At 24.6% G+C, this 18089-nt stretch overlaps 6 protein-coding genes across 6 annotated transcripts; 2 read left to right on the forward strand and 4 right to left on the reverse strand.

The window, feature by feature from the left end:
* Positions 1-154: 154 nt before the first annotated feature.
* PNEG_00568 (hypothetical protein) lies at positions 155-818 on the forward strand (the record flags this gene model as incomplete). The annotated part of the gene is made up of 4 exons (XM_007874271.1): positions 155-266; positions 309-454; positions 507-622; positions 667-818. 4 exons carry the CDS (start codon positions 155-157, stop codon positions 803-805), a joined length of 513 nt encoding a protein of 170 aa, XP_007872462.1. The 3' UTR covers positions 806-818.
* On the reverse strand, positions 207-2490 carry PNEG_00569 (hypothetical protein). Its single transcript, XM_007874272.1, has 6 exons — positions 2386-2490; positions 1697-2269; positions 1572-1656; positions 1295-1521; positions 324-1249; positions 207-283 (listed from the first exon to the last, which is right to left on the reverse strand). Exons 1-5 carry the CDS (start codon positions 2458-2460, stop codon positions 998-1000), a joined length of 1212 nt encoding a protein of 403 aa, XP_007872463.1. The 5' UTR covers positions 2461-2490; the 3' UTR covers positions 207-283; positions 324-997.
* Positions 2491-3110: 620 nt separating this feature from the next.
* PNEG_00570 (amidophosphoribosyltransferase) lies at positions 3111-4935 on the reverse strand (the record flags this gene model as incomplete). The annotated part of the gene is made up of 6 exons (XM_007874274.1): positions 3111-3471; positions 3518-3691; positions 3737-4485; positions 4533-4603; positions 4666-4795; positions 4840-4935. 6 exons carry the CDS (start codon positions 4933-4935, stop codon positions 3111-3113), a joined length of 1581 nt encoding a protein of 526 aa, XP_007872465.1.
* Positions 4936-6330: 1395 nt separating this feature from the next.
* On the reverse strand, positions 6331-6892 carry PNEG_00571 (hypothetical protein; the record flags this gene model as incomplete). Its single annotated transcript, XM_007874275.1, has 5 exons — positions 6331-6419; positions 6466-6495; positions 6540-6657; positions 6699-6815; positions 6869-6892. 5 exons carry the CDS (start codon positions 6890-6892, stop codon positions 6331-6333), a joined length of 378 nt encoding a protein of 125 aa, XP_007872466.1.
* A 1876-nt stretch (positions 6893-8768) lies between these two features.
* On the reverse strand, positions 8769-13148 carry PNEG_00572 (hypothetical protein; the record flags this gene model as incomplete). Its single annotated transcript, XM_007874276.1, has 8 exons — positions 8769-9169; positions 9212-9448; positions 9495-9647; positions 9692-9768; positions 9813-10003; positions 10046-11711; positions 11760-12767; positions 12813-13148. 8 exons carry the CDS (start codon positions 13146-13148, stop codon positions 8860-8862), a joined length of 3978 nt encoding a protein of 1325 aa, XP_007872467.1. The 3' UTR covers positions 8769-8859.
* Positions 13149-15757: 2609 nt separating this feature from the next.
* PNEG_00573 (hypothetical protein) lies at positions 15758-17936 on the forward strand (the record flags this gene model as incomplete). Its single annotated transcript, XM_007874277.1, has 12 exons — positions 15758-15879; positions 15919-16013; positions 16063-16132; positions 16180-16523; positions 16566-16670; positions 16715-16776; positions 16821-16950; positions 16992-17067; positions 17129-17288; positions 17337-17507; positions 17555-17788; positions 17829-17936. Exons 1-12 carry the CDS (start codon positions 15833-15835, stop codon positions 17934-17936), a joined length of 1602 nt encoding a protein of 533 aa, XP_007872468.1. The 5' UTR covers positions 15758-15832.
* Positions 17937-18089: the final 153 nt, after the last annotated feature.

The raw sequence follows: 18089 nt of genomic DNA on the forward strand, positions 1-18089 counted from the left end.
TAAGAATATACATATATTATTAATATTAGTTGGAGTAAAAATATAATTCATAGTTTTTTTTTTTGACTTTATTTCAAGTATTATTTTTTATGAAACTATAAATCGTTAATCTTTAAGAATACTTGTGTATTGAAAAAATAAAAAAAGGTTATGCATGGAGAAGTATGCAAATAAAGAGCTCTTTTCCAGATTGCTTCTTTTAGATGGGCCCAGTCTTCCGGAAAAATTATCGTTTAGACCTCTGCAGAGAAATGATTGGTCACGAGGTGTGATTGGTGAAAAACTTCAAATTAATAATAGATTTGTAGAATTTAATACCTTACTAAACAGCCTTTCCGAGGAAACTTTTGAGTTGAGCAAACAAGATTTCGAGGAACGATTTGATCTTATGCAATCCGCATCCCCTGAATGTTATTTTATTGTTGTTATTGAAAATACTATAACAAAAGAAATTGTAAATTTTTAAATATTCTCGTTTTATGCTATATTAATAATCAATGTTTTAGATCGCTTGTGGGACAGTATTTATAGAATATAAATTTTTAAAATCTACATCCAAGGCTGCTCATATTGAAGATGTTGTTGTTGCCAAATCTTATCGAGGAAAAAATCTTGGAAAATTGTTAAGATTATAATGTTTAATATAAATCTGTTAACATAAATTAGATTAATTGAAATGCTTTCTAGGATTGCAAGATCAAAAAAATGCTATAAAATTGTGCTTGACTGTAAAGAACATAATGTTGAATTTTATAAGAAGTGTAATTTTAGCGTTACTGGTGTTGAAATGAAACAATATATTTAACAAATAAATGGCTATATAATAGTATTTCATAATTTATAAATCTAGAATTAATGTCTTAAATCGCGTAAAATGTAACATAAATGAAGATTATACCAGTTCTATTTCCTTCAGTGAAAAATCTTTTAATAAAGAATAAAATTTTAAAATTAGTAATCATTTCATATAAGATCCAAAAACAAATGCAAAATATTCTTAAACAATAAGCCATGCAAAAAATGCTAGAGCTCCTATAACAACTAATACAGTTAAAAGACCTGCACAAGCCTTATCTGCAATAGTAGGTGGTCTGATATCACTCGAAAAATATAGTGACCTATCTCTATATACATTATTTGGATCAGCCTTCGAAGTACCTCCTGTATCACTTGTTAATGGTTTCATAGCATTTGGTGCCAGAATTGCTAGCATGGTTTCCAATGCACTCATTTGCGAGCCTAAGGAGTCCTTAAAATATAATTAATTTGCTTTCCTAATCACAAATAAATATACCCATCCATCATAATTAGAAGCTTGCCAATTCATTCCACAATGATGGCCAGATGGTGGACCACTGCATGCGCCTGCTGCTGCTATAGAAGATGATTTAAGAAGCGGTAAAATGTGGCTGATAGTATCGGGCATCAAATTCATAGTATATCCCATAAATCTTGAAAGATATGCTTTAAACGACATTTGATCTTGGTTACAAGTCTTAATAAATTCGCAAGCAGGTTCACCTAAAGCAAAGATTAAATGTCTCAGAGAGTATAATATAAATAAAACTTACATAAAATTCCATTATTTCTATAAAATGATTTTTTTGCTTTAAAAATATAACGATAAACTCTATCTTTCCATTTAGGGTCTTTTGTCTAAAAATATTAAATTATAAATAAAAAAACTGTTACTCACAAAATCATACATAAAAGCTGAACCTGCCATAAGAAGACCATTATTATAGCTCCATTGCACACGAGTTACTGGATAACAATTAGGTGTCTCTGCACCGTCATAAACAGCATATGTTGTTAAATTAATAAATTTTATATCTTCCATCCAAACATAAGCTTTTTCTGCCCATCTTGCATATGTTTCATTATTTGTGTAACGAGCAAGACGCGCAGCTAGTTGAAAAAACGCGCCATTAGAAACAGTATTTTTGTATGTGTAGCCTAAATTATATGGAAAAATTTGCCATCTCAAACCACCACGGCAATTCTGCTCATCCCAACGTTCAACTTGCTCATTAAATACTGCCTGAACAAGCTCCAGCCATTGTGGTTCATTGGGCGGGGGATTCTCAAGGTTTGTTTCTGCTGCAGTCATAGCTGTAAAAGCCCAGAATGTCTGATCATCGTTACCCTGTGATAATCTAAACTGTATAGGTAATAAGTCTCTATTTTCTCCTGCCTGAGAAAGAATTGCTTCAATAATAAGCTTATTCCATTTTTTATCGCCAGTATAACGAGAATAATCAAGAAGTGACTAATTATATTAGTTATTGTAAACTTAAAAATGCATAATATCAATTATATAAAAGAAATCTTCATATATATATATATATATACGAATTTTTACGTCAATTTTTAAATAATACATACGTTCCATGCTGCTCCTGATTGCCACCAATAAACAGGTCCCTTAAATAAGCCGGGTGTTCCAGAAAAATAATACATAACATTCTCTGTAATGAATGAAGTAGTTTCCCTGATGCTTTCTGTAGGAATTTGATGATGTTAGGTTATATTAAGTACTTTGACGTATATGCCGCTATTGAAACAAGCTGCATTAATATTTACCTGGATTATTAACATCCAAATTAATTGAATTAATTTGAGGTATTCTTAATATAAATAGAAAGAATAGCACGTTTTGTATACTTCTAAAGAAAAGGTATACTGCTTTTTTTGCATTCATAATTCTTTCTATTTATTTATTTCTTTAAATAATAAAAATATGTCTCCTTAAAAGAGTAACATATAATTATATTGAATATATATTCCCTTTTATTAAATAAAATAATTGATTACTTTTAAAGATTAAATTAAAATTTATCTTGAATTTTTTTTGAATTGACGATAATCGGATTTCTTGCAAGATAACTTATAAATTTGTAATTGATGGTTTTATAATATTTATATAAAAGGTCATAATATATTTTATAAAACATTTAAAATATTAAGTTATTATATAATTAGCTAAAATTAATCAAAAATAAAAATGATATAAGATTAATATATTAAAATAACGATTTAGTAAACGTAATCGTGTGCTTAAATATTAAATGAAAATTTTATAAAAATACAGAAAAATATAAATAGTAATCCTATTTTAAAAAATAATCATAATGATTATATAAACTAATGTCTTCAAAAGTTCTGTTTATGTTACTCCCATGAAAATTTGTGATTGAAATATTATGTTCGTGTATTTTTCTATTGTTTTCTTGAAATTTTTCAAGATGATCAAGATATTTTTTGTCTATATTAGTAACATATTTTCCAGTAAACACACTAGTCTCAAATCCTGAGACAAGGGAATTATGCTGACATGATTTATATAAATCTTCTAGCGTTTGATAAATAACTTCATCTGCTCCAATTTCTTTAGCTATTTCTGTTTCTGTACGTTGATATGCTATAAGATCCTTCCTGCTTGCTAAGTCAATTCCATAAACATGTGGATATCTATTATATTATTAAATATTGATAACATTAAGACCGTGTTTATAACCTAATAGGAGGTGCGCAGCTTGCAAAGTATATTTTTTTTGCACCTGCATCTTTAGCCATTTGAATAATTTCTTTACTTGTTGTTCCACGTACAATAGAATCATCAACAATTAGCACATTTTTTTTATTAAATTCAAGTGCTTGAATATTTAATTTTCGACGAACACTTTTTTTTCTGATAAGGGTAAATATTATCTATAAAGTGCTAGCTTTTACAAACCGTATTTGTTGACCAGGCATAATAAAAGTCCTTCCAACGTAGCGGTTTTTAATGAAACCTTCTTTATAATTTAAATTTAAAGTTTGTGCCAATTCTAATGCTGCATTTCTACTAGTATCTGGAACTGGAACAACAACATCAATTTTATTTGCAACATCTTCGCCAAATTTTTTCTGTACAGTTTTGGCTAAATATCTTCCCATTTTTAAACGCGCACGATAGACACTAATTCCATCCATGACAGTATCCGGTCTTGCAAAATAAACATACTCAAATATATCTGGAGTATATCCTAACTGTTCATGGACCTGTTTTATGATCGGATGCTTTTGTGGTTCAGTAGTCTTATTCTTTTCAATAAATATTGCCTGCCCTGGCTTTACATCATAATAATTAGTAAATCCTAATTGATCTAATGCAACGCTTTCACTTGCAAATAAATAATCTTTCCCATATTTACTTTCACGTTCTCCAAAAACTAGAGGACGAATCCCATTTGGATCACGAAATCCTAAAATTCCATATCCTGCTATCATTGCTACGCAGGCATAGCCTCCTTGACAATGTCTATAGAGTGAAGATAGGGCTTTAAAAAGATCGTCATATGTAGCTCTCGATTTTTGAAATCGAGATAAATATGATGCAAATATATTTAAAAGAAGTTCTGAATCTGAATTTGTATTTATGTGGCGGTGGGCAATTTCGTCTAAATATTTATGAAGCTCTTCAGTATTAGTTAAATTTCCATTCTATTATTAGTTTAAAAAAAGTAATTGCTATAATAATTAATACTAACATGTGCAAAAACAATTCCGTAAGGTGAATTTACATAAAAAGGCTGAGCTTCAGAATTTGCGAATGAACCCGCTGTAGGATAACGAACCAAATAATACTATCAGGTATAATGCTAAGCTATAGAAGGATTATACCATGAGCAATTGCCATATTTCCATATAATTCCCGTAATTGATAATCACGAAAGATGTCTCTAACCATTCCATTGCCTTTACATTGATAAAAGCGACCTTGAGACCCACATGTTACAATCCCAGCTGCATCCTTGAAATTCTTAATAAGATATTATAAAAGCATAATTTTTTAACTTGACCACGATGTTGAAGAATGTTTAAGCCCTCAAAAATTTCTGGACATGCAAAACCAGATGGATCAGCCAGTAAAAGTGCAAGAATACCGCACATCTAAAAACTAAAAAAAATATTAGAATTCTTTTTGATGATTATAATAATAGTAAAAGTAATATAAATAAATCAGTTAAAAAAACATCCACAAGTATATAAGTATTCAGAAGTCTAATATCTTATAATATCCCATCATTGAAATTAAAATAAAAATGAAAATTCAAAATTATAGCATACTTTTAATTTAATTTTAGAATTTTTTAAAGATTTGTTTAAAAATTACATTAATAAATTCTCGAGAAATCTAGATTTTTTTATAAATTTGATTTTAAAATAAAAAAGTACAATTATAGTATAAATAAATTATTAATAAATAATAACTAATTATTTGTTTTGTTTTAATATATAGAAAACGTTAAATAAAAATGATTCAATAGTGTTAAATATTCTAAAATTTTTATATATTTTAAAAATATTTTTTATAGCTCGATATAATTTTTTTATATCATCTATAATTCAACTGTATGTTATATTTTTAATATCATGTACTATAAATACTGTTGGTTTGAAAATGATACAATAGTCTTTAAATAAATGTTAAGATTTTTATAATATTATATATATATTATGTTATATAAAAATCAAGATTATTAATTTTTATTTTTTTATAATTTTGATTTTATTTCAGAATTTCAAGATTATTTTTATATAAAATGAATTTTATAAAATGCAAAAGTATTAATGTTTTTAATGACATGGAATTTAATTTAAAAATTTATTTTTGAATATTGTAATTCAAATATAATCTTTAATAATATTATTTTATAAAATATAATTAATGTTAAATTTTGTATATTAATGGATTTTGTATAGACATGTTAATACAAATAATTATTTTTTTATATTTATTTAAATGACTTATATGAACAATCATTATCTTATTTTATTTTGTATTTAAATTAAACATTATTCTAAATACGTATAAGAATATGAAAAAATGTTTAATCTATTTCAAAAATAGCAATTTGTCTAAAATCAAATTTATTAAGTACGTATTAAAACATTATTGTTGGTGACTTTAATTTCTTTCAGGCATTATAATACGCTTTTATTAATACTCATTATAATTTTAATAAAACAGTTTAATGTTTCAGATATCATGTTTATAGACTATAAGGTTTAAATACTTTAATTTTTTAATATACTCATAAATATCAAAACCTAAGGATTTCTAAATTGCATTTTCAATTTAAGATATAAATATTTTTAATATTAAAAAATCAGCTTATAACTGAATAAGAAAAAAAAACGATCGAATCTTATGTTAAGATTTATTAACAAAAGCTAAAATAAAGTTATGCTAGATAATATAAATGGTCCCTATAATATAATAATAAAAATTAATGTAAAGAACATATATTTTAAATAATTATGAATCCACTCTTTTATTTTTTCTTAACTAAAAAAGGAACCTATACTATCGTTAAAAAAAAAATAAAGCCACTCTAAAAATACAATAATTATTGCTAAAAGTATTATAACTCCTGTAATATATTTAGAGTAGTCTATTTAATACAAAAAATATCATACCAATAATAATACACATACGCATTTTAACATCTAAGAAAATCGATAAACAGCATATGATATAAAAACTAAAATACCTTTCCACCACATTTGCTTTCTCACACGATTTGCGCCGCGACGAAATCCTTGTGCAGATGTTGCAAGATTTTCCGTCTTATCCTGTAAAATATCAAGTCGTTCACCTCGTTGTGCAACCTTAAATATTAGTTTATACTCAATCTATTAACAAGGACCACTTTGTTAATATTTTCTCTCATAATGCCAACGGTATCATCTATTTGTGCCTGAATCATCGCAGTCCTTGAATTTCCTGGACCATAAGACGAATTGTTCGCTGCATGCGATCCTAATGGCTTATTCGATTTTAATTTTTTTCAGAAAATACTAAATATCTTAGGCCCCATACCTCATGTAAATCTTCTGGAATCATGCCACTTTATTTTTGATATCTAAAAAATTACTTTAAAAAAATATTTTTCCGTGAAATTTATTCTATTAATATAAATTTTTCGTACCGAAAATCGTAGGTAAATTTTATAAAAACTTTATTCTGTTTTATTTCTCATAAAAAAATCAATTAATGTATAAAAATTAGATAACTTAGAATTTGTAATATATAAGGAGCTGTATATGTAACTAAATAATAATATAATGTAATATTTGATATTTTTGCGATATTTATAATTATTTTATATATTTTATATATATACTTTTATAATTATTTGAAATATTGTAGAAATCCCAGGAAAATATGTATATTTATATATTTAAATGGATTATAAATTATATTAATCCATGTAAAATATTAAGTGTTGTATCATTATTTATTAATTATTGTATAAGTTTTCTGTTAAAATATTCATAAGAGTTAAAAGTTTTTATCAAATTGTTAAGCTCAGTATTTTTAATACAATTTATATAATAATTAGGTTCTTATTAATCCATTAGGTTTTTTGAAATGTTTTTATTACAGCTAACTTATTTTAAAAATTTCTATTTATATGATTCTTAACATTTTTTATAGAAAGTATAAACTAAAAAATGTTGACATTTTTAAAAAGCCATTTAGTATAAAATAAATATAATCATTTTTTGAATATTATTCTATTAGCAAAAAAAAGATCCAATTCTTCTTGAACATTGAATAATTGTTTGGTATAGTTATTTTTTTAAAATTTATACTTAATTTTTTATAACTTAAATATTTTATATTAAAAAAATTTATGAAAAATTTTTGTAAATTCGTTTAAAAAAATTCAACAAATTATATATAAAAATATATTTGAATAAAAGTAATGTTTTTTATTAAGAGAAATATGAAATCTTTTTGAAATAATAATCAATTTTACATTGAAAGTAGAAATATTTGCAAGATTTCCAAAACTATTTAGTTAAAGTTTGTTGTAATTTCCCTCTTTTAAATAATTTCAATATTATTCATGTATGACATAGAAAACTTATTTTAATTATGTGTTATTTTTTTTAAAAAAATTTCAATGTAAATCCGTATTTTTTTAAAAAATTACTTATACTGAATATTATAAAAATGATACTTTCAAAAACCAAATCTTAAGATTTTGAAACGTTTATTTTCAAAATAAAGTATGTGTTGATAATTAGAAGAAGTTTATAAATGATGTTAAGTAATTTGCGTTTGATAAATGAGCATATTCAAGACTTCGCCTGGTCTTATAAGAATTTTCATATACATGAAATTGTTTTTTTTCTGAAATAGCTTTAATTGAAATTTAATTAAAATTTATTAATTAATTTTAGAAAAGTTCAATATTTAAATATTTTTAGGTAAGTCATATATATAATTTATTCAAATTGGAAAAATGATGATATAATTATTTATGATTATAAATGATAATATACTAATTATCGCCAAGATCTCTGAGTTTTAATTATTTAGTTGATTTTAATAATTTATTAATAAAATCAAAAACAACTCCTAATATAATCTAGATACAATAAATAATTTTTAAAAAAATATATATGGATATATTTTTCAAATTATAAGATTTGTTAAGATATTAAATTTTCATTAAAATCAATGCCTTTGTTAATTTTAATAACAAACGATTGACTTGAAAACCGATGAAACATTATGCCATTTTATTAAATCTTAAATGCTAAATAGGTTAATAAACCAAAAAGTTTAAGATGCTAAAAGATATAGAAAATTAAAACTATACTTCGCAATAAACAGCTTAAAATTGAAATTAATGTTATTGTATTAAAAAATTATCCAGCAGTTCGATAAATTTATAATTATTATATGTGCAGTGTTTCTATTTAATGTTTGTTAGTAATAAAAATGTTAACATTTTTAGAAGATTAAAAAAACATAATTTTATGATCCAATTTATGTAAGTTTGAATTTTTCTCTATATATTATTCCAATTTCTTTTCTGAGTATTGTTCCATTGTTTTTTCTGTATATTGATCGAAATTTATAGAAATATCGTTGGAATCTGTAGTATCTTTTATTTCAAACATATTTAAATGTCGTTGTTCTCTAATAATATCAATATCATCTGGATAGAATATTTTCTGAACTGATTTTATAGTAAATTGTGGAAATATTGAAACAGCAATAGTTAAGAGAAACACTATCCAAAAACTTGGAGTGCTTAATACATGTTCAGCAATTTTATAAAACTCAAGAGTAATAGTAAATTGCGAATATATTATAGTCCATAACCTATATAAATTAATAAATCTAATAAAAAATTTAAAATGCTACCAGAACAAAAAAACGGAAAATATCCATATTAACATAAATAACCAGTCCCACTGTTGTTGGTTCATTAAAAAAGTTATATTTACTACCATAATTACTGGTGCCGCAATAAAAACTCCTATATCCTCTATTCCATTCAAATTAATACCAGTTAAAGTAACAAAAGTTCCTTTGTAAAATAAAAAATAAGGAAAATAAAAACATACAATTGATTGATAAAAGCCATTTAAAATATAAATCCTGGAAAAAATTAGTAAAATAACACAGTTGTCATTTGTTTAGTTACCAAAATCGCTTCATTGACCAATCTAATTGTAATATTCCACGCCTATATAACTGTGGTACTTTCATAGATATTTCTGCATCAACATCTTGATCAAATGCGCCCATTAAAATGATTATTAAAGAAGTAAAGGCTAAATTATAAAGCAAAATATATCTTAGAGATTAGTATAATATGAAAACTCAAAAAGGGAAAAATACGTATAATCAAATAAGTAACCGCCATTAAAATTATTATAAATCTGATACCAAAATAAAGAAAAGGTCCATACAATATTCTAAATTCATGAATATAAAAAAATATTCTCTTAATCAAACAAACCTTATAGAAAAAATTAGCAATCATCCCACTAAGACGGCGATAGGACCATCTTCCATGAACTAATAGCAATTTACTTAAAAATCTAAATTGACCAATTGCATAATCAGCAGACATAACAGCTTGACGCCCTTCTTCTCCAGCAATTCCAACACCTACATGCGCTTCTTGAATCATAGCAACATCATTAGCACCTGGAAAAAATGAGTAATTTTTTATAATTCAGTTTTTATAACCATCTCCAATAGATAATGTCATAACATTCAAACCCTTTTTAATTATAGAAACAACGGCAGCTTTTTGTGATGGGCTCACTCTACAACACAAAACTGCTTTACATTGTGTACATAGTAGCAAAAATTTGTCTTTGAGATGTTTTTCTAGAAGTATTTTAAGAGTATCGCCATCTATTACAAGAGCGTAGGCCAAAGATAAATGATTATAATCTTCTGTAAAAGTATTTTTTCTATCAGTTTCATTAAAATTAATATATTTTTTTAGGTATTTTTGAATAATTTGATCAATTTTCTCAGTTTCATAATGCCCAGATGCTAACGTCAATATTTCCATATTATTGGAAAGCAGATTACATGAAAAGCCAATATTAATTGCAGTTTCTACTTTGTCACCAGTAAGAATCCATATTTTTATACCCGCTTCAGCCAAAAGTGAAATAGTTTCAGGGACTCCATCTTGTAGTTTATCTTCAATAGCTGTCCCTCCAAGTAGCTCCAAATTACATTCTATTTCCCCGAATGTTTGATCTATTTTTTCTTCGCGATCCTCGATTGCTGATGAAGCAACAACATACTGTTTATTCCAAGAAGCATACTCTTGTTCTGATAATTTTCGTCTTGCTACAACAAGAGTGCGGAAACCTTCCTTAGCGAATTCTTTAAGATCACTTGTAGTTTTATTTTTAAGTTTAGAATCATTTGTTAAGGGAAGAACCGTGCTATCTGCACCTTTACAAAACAAATATATTTCATTATTTGGAGCACGAACGATAATGCTCATACGTTTTCTGAAAGAACTAAATTCAAGAATATTAAGAATTTTATATATTTCTTCCTTTCCATGAATATTTAAATTAATTGAGGTTTTGCGCCGAGCAGTCATAACATAACCCATATCCCTAGCAGTTGCAACAAGTGTAGCCTCATCAGGTGATTGAGCCTTATATTCTAGTCTATGTTTTGTGTCTGGTATTACTTCAGCAATAACAGAATGACAGAGAGACAATGCAAGCATAAAATTATGGCATGCAATTGCCTGGCCTTCTATATCTGAAGTTTTCAAATCACTTACAAAGTCAGTAGATATAAATGTCAATTTAGATTCATCTAAATATGGGTTATTATTAATTTTTCGTAAATTAGATATCATAGCAATTTTTTTATTAAAAATAGATGCTTTAGCTTTTATATCGGCCTCATTAGCACTCATTCCTTGCTTTTGCATTTCAGAGGATATTTTAGTATACGTATCTCCATAAGATACTCCATTTATAGTACATTTTTTAAATTCCATAATATTTTGAGTAAGTGTACCTGTTTTATCAGAAAAGATGTATTTTATTTGCCCCAAATCGTCGGAAATATTCCAATTTTTTGGAGTACATGGATAATCGATTTTATCATAATACATTTCAACATCTGAATAAATAAAAAACGCCTGAGCAGTCTTTACAATTTCAATAGAAATATATAATGAAATAGGAACTAGATTCTGAAAAAGAATAAGACATGTAACAAACGCAATGATGCTATCTAATAGCGGTTTCCCGCCTAATGAGCCAAATTCAAAAAATCTTGCAGAAGTTCCTTTATTTTTCCATGATGTTCCTGACATAACACCCGATATAAAGCACATACAAAAAAGAATTATGAAATTAACCATGATCTAAAAAAAATTAATATATATAATATAGATCATTGGTAGGAAAATTACTGTCCAATTTAAATTTTTAGCAATTTTACTTCGTTTACTAGGTGTAGCACCTGCATTCAGCATAATTTTCGTTTCTTCTCCTGTAAAAATAACAACACCAATTACCCATTTTGTATTTTTGAGCTGGCATCCACGGAAAAGAGTATTATGTATAGAAGCCTGCTCAGAAAATCCCTTTTGTTCCTCTAAATTCTCATCGACAAATTGTGTCCAACGAATAATTGCATTATATTTATACAAATTAGAATTTGGATTTTCGCTTTCTATAATAAACGTTGCTTTTTCACAATCCGCTGCAGTTTTTATTTCGTATCCACATCTTAAAGCATGTCGTAATTTTAGATTTGTTTCACCATCTAAGTTTTTTGTTTCTACATAACATGCGCCATCAGGTTCACTTGTTGCAAGAATTAAAATATCTGCAGGAATTAAATCATCCCCTCTAAGTCTAACAAAATCCCCGACTCTTATATTTTTCCAAAAAGTTTGCTTAAAACATGCCTTTCCAGGGGTTTGTTTATAATGATCAAGTATTGTACCGGTCTCTTGCTTTGATGCAATTTCAATATTTCTTCTTGCATTCATAAATTCGCTAGATAATTTACAATCTAACGAAGGTAATTGCATCATAGAATATGGATCCAGATTTTTTTCGCAACTTAATCTTCGACTTTCAACACTTCTCCTTCTACTTTCTGCACTAATCCTATAAGAGCTCATATAGTCAAGTGATAAAGGATCCTCTTTAATGCCTTTTCTTCTTGCCATAATTATACGTATAATTCTACTTGTTGCTTTTTTTAGTCGACGCCATAATGAAATATTTTCATCAACAACATTATTATTATGCCAGTTATGCAACATATAGGTTCTCGTGTTGTTTAACTCATTATCAAGCACTGTTCTTCTCCAATCTTCAATACCATCCTTAATAGCAGTAACTACAATAATAACAATAAGGGGAACAACTGATAATCCTGGATTTTTTGTACCAAAAATTGAAAAATTCTATACGCTAATTAAATTTCAGGAATCAAATATTATAAAAAATACCTGTAAGATAACAATAATAAAAAAATAAATGTTAGCAACATTATGAAACTGATAAAAAAGGTTTTTTGGAATAAAAGAAAGAGGGGTATATTTTGCAGTTCGAATCTTATTTCTTGGATATGATTCTATAGGTAACCCATATTCATCTTGCATATCTTCCGTTAATGAAAGATTTACAAATATTCTTCGGGTTTTAAAGGTTTGCTCATTTTCCGCAATATTATTAACTTGATTTGTAGAAAAATTATTTCGTAAACCTGAATCTAAATGTTTTAAAATTGATTTTGATGATTTGTTTTTGAAATTATGTAATGCTGACCAAAGCATAGTAATCATAATGAAAGGATTCAAAATTTATTAGAATACTTTATTAATATCCTTTTCAAGCAATAATATTTTTTTTATAAAAATGCAATAAAACTGACTTAGTAGAAACCGTTTATAACTTTATGTTAACAGTCAATGATACCTATTTTGGTAAAATCTAATAAATTGTTAAAAAAAAAACGCGAGGATGAAATATAATTCACACATATATTTTATAATTTTGAAATATCGTTTTTAATAGAATGATCTCTTATTAAATTTTATCTTCTATTTTTTAGCTATAAAAAACTATTTAATTCCTTGTATATATATCTTTTTAAAAAGAAATACCTTTTCTTTCTGATACTACTTCTTTTTCTTTGAAATTTCCCGGTTTTACTTCATTAACAAATTTTTAAAGACTTTTATGATTCAAAAATATAACTTTTAGGTCAAAAAAGATTCAATAATTCAATATGAAAATATATATCCTTATAAATAAAGTATTTTACGCGAAAAAAACAGGAAATTCTTTGTCCTTTTCTAAGGCCCTTTTGCTTAAACACAAGTTCATAAGGTGATTTTATTAATGGAATCCGATCGATACCAACGTTACGGATAAAATTATAAAAATATAATTATAAAATATATTATAGCATATTATAACATATTACGCAGTGATGTTTTCTTAGATCTTTTCTCCCATTTATCTGCTTGTTACAGTTTTAATGTTGGGTTATTTATAGAAATTATAAACTATATACGATATTAATATGATGAAAACGATAATTTATTTTTATATGGTATTGATAATAACAATAATGAATGTATTGTTGCAATATATGCATATACAAATACTTTGGATGTATGGCATTTAGTTATAGTGTATAAATATGATCAAATTGGTTTCGCTTGAAACGTTACTAAGCGTTTAGATAAAATATTAGATTAATTTAGAGTATAAACAGTTTTATTAATAATTAGAATGGGTTTAGAAAAAAATAAATACTATTCTTTTATATAAACTAATATATATATAAATTATATATGAAAAAGTTTATTATAATGATTTGAATATATTTTAATTGCAATTTTATAAAGTGTATACGCTAATAAAAGATTTAGTGTCTGATTTAAAATTAAATATTTATTTACTATAAATGTTTAGCTTTGAAAAACATCAAATTATAGAAAATATTTATAAAAGGATTGGAAATAACAGGAATTTTGGATAACTTATACACTTTATAAAATAAATAATTTATAGTCATGTATATTTTTATCAAGTTTTCGTTACATTTTACATTTTTAAATGACTTTAAATAATGTTTTTTAATATTGTTGCATGTATTTAAAATTAAATTACTAGATTTGAAAATTAGACAATTGAAAATATATAAATATGGGTTTTTATATATATTTTTTATATTAAGTAAATTATTTAAATATAATAATGAATTATTTTCTCTTTATACTAATAGATTATAATGCTTAACTTTCTAATTAATTGCGATTTTTCAATTTTAACAAAAATATTTATTTGTTTTCTAGATAGAATTTTTACATTATTTTAATATTCTTTGCTATTTTTTGACAGGAGATTCTCGGAATAATATACATCTAAAACTATATAGATAATTATTATAATTTCATCGGAGCTACATTTATTTATATTTTTAACTTTTTTATTAAAGTATTAAAATACTATTCCTTTACAAATATGAGTATTTTTTATATTAATTAGAATATTAAATATGAAAATTAGTTTATTTTTGCTTTTTTAGAATAGAATTCAATATTTTAGGTGAAATAAACTACTTATCCACTTATAATTTTGGGTTTTCAACAATAGTTGCTATTTTTCTAAGTTTAAAATTTATCTATAATTTACGTTGAAAAAATATATTGAAATTAATAAATATTTAGATCTGTTTTTTTTTCAGACATTTTTTTATAAATTGGTTCACTTTTTATAATATTATTAACATTTCTAAGTTTGTAATCTATTTGTTCTGAAAATATAAATGGAAACAACTCTTGTACTCGAATATTGATAAATAAATTTAAATTTCATAATTTCCCTAATTCGAATACAATATGATAGTTTCATATTTAATATCTAACGAATCTCAATTATCATTTTTCAGTCTTTTTAATTGATAGCTTTAATATTAAAATATGATTAAAAGCATTTATATATATATATAATAAAAAAAAAGTGATTTGTGATGTAAAGAAAAAAAGTTTAATAATTAAAATCAAAGATCTATTTTTATAATATTCTCTTATAATAACAAATTTTAAACATAAGAAATAGTCTTAATTATCATACATTTTTATTAGTTTTGATCATTATAAAGAGCTAATTATAATACCAACAATAGCAATTGTGGATTTTCAATACCTTGGTTTAAAATTGATGATATAGTTAATAATAGTATTGAAAAATATTTTAATAACTAGAATTATATTTATATCGACTAAATAACTAAATTTTACAAACTTCTTATTTTTTGAATATTTTTAGGAATCATAATTTAAAGACTTTTATTAACAAATTTATAAAAAGTATGATTATTATATTTTAAATTATTTTTATTTAAATTTTTAAGAAATTATTTATAAATAAATAAAATTTTAAATTATATCAGTTTTGTAATTTAATGATAATTAAAAATGAATTATAAAATTTAAAAATTATAATTGTTAGTAATATGTCATTAAATGATAAAAATTTTACAAAAAATAAAAAAACTAAAAAGTATTATTGATTTTTTTTTATAAAATTAATTTAAAGTAGTACAATAATAACTGATTTTTTTCAATTAAAAAACTGTTCTACATCAAAACTTTCCGAATTTCCTGAAAAAAAAGATTTTTTAGACAATGATAAAGGTATTAGTTAATATATTATTTGATTTATATAGATAAATTTTTATACTAGAAATTTCTGACTTAAAAAATAAATTAACAATTAAGTATGATTTTGAAAAGTTAAATAATCAAAAAAATCAGTAATTTGAATTTCTTGTCTATTTTATATCGTTTTTATTTTTTATAGAGAGGAAACTCTTGAATCGACTAGTTCTAATTATCAATTTTCTCTTGAAACTCTTTTAAAAGATCAAGAAAATAGAAAAAAAAGATATGAATCATTTAATCGTCTAGAAAAGTTGCTTAATAATGAGAAGACACATTTAGAAGATTGTTCTTCTCATATTAGTTCTAGAATTGAAATGGTAATAGGGAAAAAAAAGGGGCTGGAACTTCAAGCTGTTCTTGACGATATCAATATTTTTAGAAAACAATTTTGTTGGTCTTTTTTTGGTAATGATATAGAAAAAATCGTGCAAGAAGATATATCAATTGAAGATTTTGAATTGCAAATGGATATCTTAACATTTGGTACTCATTATTATTTATTAAAACTAATATTAATCAAAAAAGAAAAAGAACGATTTCCATTTCTTCTGATTACTGGATATTTTTTGGATATAGTAGATTCTGGTAAGAAATTTTCAATGAAATTTGTACAATGGTTGTTAGACAATAGTATTGCTTTAATCGATATCATATTTATATACTAATTGATCTAGTTTCATTAGAAAAAAATGAAATGATGCTTTATGGGTATTTTTCTATTCTTTCGAAAATATATGTCCGTTTTTGTGTATGTATTTTTATTTTTATTAATGTTTTTAGAGTTCACCACAACAAATGCATGTTTTATCTGAATTTCAAATTAGACGAATTTTTTTACTTCTTGGAGCAGTAGATGAGGCAATAAATACTAAATCATCTATTAATCCTATAAATATAGAAAACACTAACTGTATGTTTTTATATCTAAAAATATTATTAAATTATTTTTAGATAATATAGATCGAAATTATCATTCTAAAATAATTAATCTTAAACTGGTGTTAGACCTTTTGAGGACTGCATTATTGTATGTTTTTTAATCCTTTTATTTAACTTTATTTTTTTACAATACCTGTGTTAAATTATAGGCATAATCGTATAAAAAAACATCAATCTATTTTATTTATTTTTTCGATTATACTTAAACTTTATATGGATGACAATTGTTTATTTCATTTGGGATCTTCTTTATATCTATGTTTTTTACAACTTTTTAATACTATATCAAGTACAGAATTTCAAACCATGGTATAAGTTTAATGTTTATGTTATTTCTCTATTAATTTCTACTTAAAGGCACTGGAAATGTTTAATATTGCTTATAATATTACAAAAAATTCATTTATGAGATTATCTATTCTGCAATCGTTACCTATTGGGCATGTTTATGGAAGAATATTACGATTTGGATTAGCATTTTCGATGTTACTGAATATTGATGTTCCTCCTGACAATTTTCCTCGCAGCGTTTGTTTTTTTCTTCTGTTTATTATTTTCTAATACATATGCATTAGTATATTTTTCCCTTTTCAAAGATTTTTGATCATATACAAATGTCACGGCCATTTTTTCCAATTGATTCTGATACTGATTATTTTGAATTATGTATTGCTATATACATGCTGGATTATATATTTTTTCAACCTTCATATCAGGATAATCAGGAGATCAAAAAAATATGTAAATTATTGAAACATATATATGAAAAAATTTCGGATTGTAGAACTGCTTTTATTATTAAAACAGAGGTATCAGATACGTAATATAAAAATAATTCTAATTTTTTAGGCTAAGGCTAAAATTCAGAAGTTATTATTAAGACTAACTCCTCATACTTATGGAGATTTCTCGAAAATGCATCAGTCCACTCTTGAATATCATTTTAATAAAATATAATTGTCTTAAACTAGAACATTAGACTAGAAAAATAGAAAATAATTTGAAATTATAAACTAAGGACATATATATATATATATAGCGAAAATGTACAAATAGTGCAAAAGCTAGGACAAATTAAACAATTACATTATCTAAAATATCTTTTTTAAT

The sequence above is a fragment of the Pneumocystis murina genome (assembly GCF_000349005.2).
Source record: "Pneumocystis murina B123 chromosome Unknown supercont1.2, whole genome shotgun sequence".
Lineage (NCBI taxonomy): Eukaryota > Fungi > Ascomycota > Pneumocystomycetes > Pneumocystales > Pneumocystaceae > Pneumocystis > Pneumocystis murina.

Bases quoted from the DNA above. Each gene is read 5' to 3' on its own strand.
- PNEG_00569 (XM_007874272.1), bottom strand. From the start codon at position 2,460: ATGTATTATTTTTCTGGAACACCCGGCTTATTTAAGGGACCTGTTTAT. The intron at 1,522-1,571 runs GTAAGTTTTATT...TCTTTGCTTTAG, and splicing joins TAGAAATAATGGAATTTTAT to GTGAACCTGCTTGCGAATTT. The intron at 1,250-1,294 runs GTATATTTATTT...TTATATTTTAAG, and splicing joins CTTCTAATTATGATGGATGG to GACTCCTTAGGCTCGCAAAT.